This window comes from Primulina eburnea, chromosome 5 (genome assembly GCF_022965805.1).
Source record: "Primulina eburnea isolate SZY01 chromosome 5, ASM2296580v1, whole genome shotgun sequence".
Classification (NCBI taxonomy): Eukaryota; Viridiplantae; Streptophyta; class Magnoliopsida; order Lamiales; family Gesneriaceae; genus Primulina; species Primulina eburnea.
Genome location: NC_133105.1, coordinates 15,404,206 through 15,407,437, shown reverse-complemented (window position 1 = coordinate 15,407,437; position 3,232 = coordinate 15,404,206). Strand labels below are relative to the sequence as shown.

At 42.2% G+C, this 3,232-nt stretch overlaps 1 protein-coding gene across 1 annotated transcript; it reads right to left on the bottom strand.

Annotated features, from left to right (window-relative positions):
- Positions 1-616: 616 nt before the first annotated feature.
- On the bottom strand, positions 617-2,442 carry LOC140833055 (cytochrome P450 89A2-like). The gene has a single exon (XM_073197448.1). The coding sequence runs from the start codon at positions 2,256-2,258 to the stop codon at positions 729-731; it is 1,530 nt and encodes a 509-aa protein (XP_073053549.1). The 5' UTR covers positions 2,259-2,442; the 3' UTR covers positions 617-728.
- Positions 2,443-3,232: the final 790 nt, after the last annotated feature.

Here is a 3,232-nt window from a genome sequence, read left to right as displayed (position 1 = left end):
CGCTAATAGCGACGTTTCAGGCCCTCTCACCCGCCGACCTTTTCCGGCAGACCATTTCCGCCCGACCGCCGGCCACCACCGCCACTGTCGCCGTCGCGAAGGGGAAGGGCAAATTCGTCTTTTCATCAAAAAATTCAAAATAATCCTACACTTAAAAATCTTACCAAACATAATATTATTTTATACCATATATTACAATCCTATCACAATCATTTTCTTTATCATTTACGTACTAATCGTTAGTTTACTCTATCCTTCAACCAAACGTAGTCTTAGTATAAAACATTTAACTGTTCGAGGAATACACTTCTCTGGGGCCAAACTTGAATAAAAAAGGTGACAACTATGGGATTTTTTTTATCCAAATTCACATGGTATCGTGTTGTTGTTGAGGTGAATAGAAGTTAAAAGAGTACAAATTTGGTGACAACAAAGTCCCTACCTATGTTGTCTTAAATACTAATTTCATACATATTATGATCTACAGGTTTCGAATTGTATGCATAAAACAATGGATCGATCCAAGATGGAAATCTTTCAAGAAATAACAATAGATGTCCATTGCAAAATTATCAGCTGTGAAGATCCATCAATAAACAGTGACAAGAATATAGTGATCCTGAAAATAATATGCATTTTATTATTATAAATCCCATTATCAACTTCAAGAATCAAAATCAACCTCAATTATTCAACTTTTTTCTATCACACACAGGCCCCCAATCGATTCAGATTCGCGGAGAGATGCGAGCACGTAGCGGGTTGTTCATGACAATGGTGAATTCTTGTTTCTCAGTAAGATCTACATCGTCACCATCGACAGGAATCCACTCGAAGTTCCAAATCAGATTGGCCACAAAATATTCCAAATGCAGTAGTGCCAATGTAAGGCCTGGACAGATCCTCCTTCCAGCACCAAATGGCATCATCTTGATCTCTCTGCTCCCTGTTATGTCGAAAGCCTCCCCAGAACTTGTTGCCAAGAACCTCTCTGGCTTGAATTCCATCGGATCCTCCCAAACATTTGGGTCCCAACCCATATCAGCCACCATGAAATTCACCGTTGCGTTACAAGGGATAACGTGACCACCCAATTCGACGTCCTGTGTCACCTTGTGCGGCAGAACAAAATGACCCGGCGGGTGTCGCCGCAAGGCTTCTAGCACTACTGCTTTCAGGTATGGCATTTTCTGTGTGTCCTCTTCCTCAATCATCTCCGACTGACTGCTTTTCGGGTATCCCACGATGCTGACTATCTCGTCGTAAAGCTTGGTTTGGATGTGGGGGTATTTGACAAGATTAGCCATTATCCATTGCAGCGCTGTGGATGTCGTATCTGTGCCCGCTGAGAGAAATTCGCTGCATAAGCTCACCATTTCGGATTCATCCAGTTCCCTGTTTTCTTCGGGAAGTTTCAAATCGACCAGTGTGTCCACATACGCTAACACTGCCTCATCATCTTCTCGATTATTAGAGATTCTCTGTTGTTTGGCTTGGATGCGAGACCTGATGAGAGGAATCAGCACGGCCTCTTGTTCTAGACGAAGCCGCATGAGTTCGTTCCAGCGACTGCGGAACAAGATTTTCCCCAATCGGGGCCAGAAGTTGAGGATGTTGAATCGACGAAAACCCAGAAGCAATCCGCGTTGCACCGATTCAATTTCCTTGATTTGCTTCTCCTGCAGCTTGTCCCCAAAACACATGAGCGCCAGCAGGCAGAACATGGCATACTGGAAGTGATCGATCACTCTGACCGAAGATTCGGATTTGGATGAGTCCACGAGACGATTTATCAGAATGGAAAGAACCCATCTGCGGGAACTTGTGTAGGTCTTGACCCGGGCCGGATGTAGGATCTCATGAGTTATATTGCGGCGGAGGAGGCGCCAGGTGGGGCCATACGCGGCGGCACTAATTGACTTCTGGTTTCTGTTCAAAATCTTACTGGTGGCCGGAGGAGATGGCCGGTCGGAGAAGATGGCACCGTGCTGGATAAGGGCACGGTGGGCCAGGGAGTGGCTTCCGACAAATATTAGGCTTCGAGGGCCGATAGTCATAGTCATGAGGGGGCCATACCGGGCCTTGAGGCGGCGGAGGATGAATTCCAACTCCGAAATAGGGCGGCGGAGCCATATCAAGTTGCCGACCAGAGGCAATCTTGGCGGCCCCGGCGGTAAATTTTTCTTGAAAAGATTGAAGAAGGAGCTCACAATTGCTGAGATACAGAGAGAAACGACTACTACAAACCAGACCTCCATGTTCAACTGTGAATTACTTGCAAATATCTGAATCTGTCGCGATTGTGAGCATATATATAAATCTTGGGTTTCACATGTTGATCAAGAAATAAAAGAACGAGAAATTTCCACGAAATCAGCGGACCTGTTGCCCTCATGGTAGCCAAATGCGTTTTAGCTTTCTGATTTCATCGTTCAGGTACAAATTTGGAAGACGTAGGCAGTGACGTGTGCATTCTACGAATGACTGTTCCGATATGGATAGAAGATTTAATCGTAACTAGCGGACATAATCCAATATAAATATTATTCATTTATATATTATTACTTTATATACAAACAAAACACAATGATCCAATTTAAGCAAAAGCAACTCCATATAAACAATATTATCTTTTGTACATTTTTTCGAGTTTGCAAAAATTACGTAACATGATCTTACGAGTCGTATTTTGTGATACAGATCTCTTATTTGGATAATCCATTAAAAAATATTATTTTTTATGCTAAGAGTATTATTTTTTATTGTGAATATTGATAGGATTGACCCGTCTCACCGATAAAAATTCGTGACACTATATCACAAGACACATACTCTTACAAAAAACACCGTGAAGAAAAATCAAGCATATATATATATATATATATATATATATATATACACACACACACGAAAATGATACACTGCTCACCCCTTGGTGAGCGTTCGTGAGCGACCGCCCATGTGGCTATACACCTGGAATTATTTTTTTTTTAATTATATATATATACACACACACGAAAATGATACACTGCTCACCCCTTGGTGAGCGTTCGTGAGCGACAGCCCATGTGGCTATACACCTGGAATTATTTTTTTTTTAAATTTTTTAACTTTCTGTGTGGACATTAATATACTATATCCCAGCACAGAAAAAGCAATTCCCAAAACAAACTCATCACGAAGCCTTAATTTTTGTGGCCGATTCACCAACCATGTTCGGGTTACTCCACCG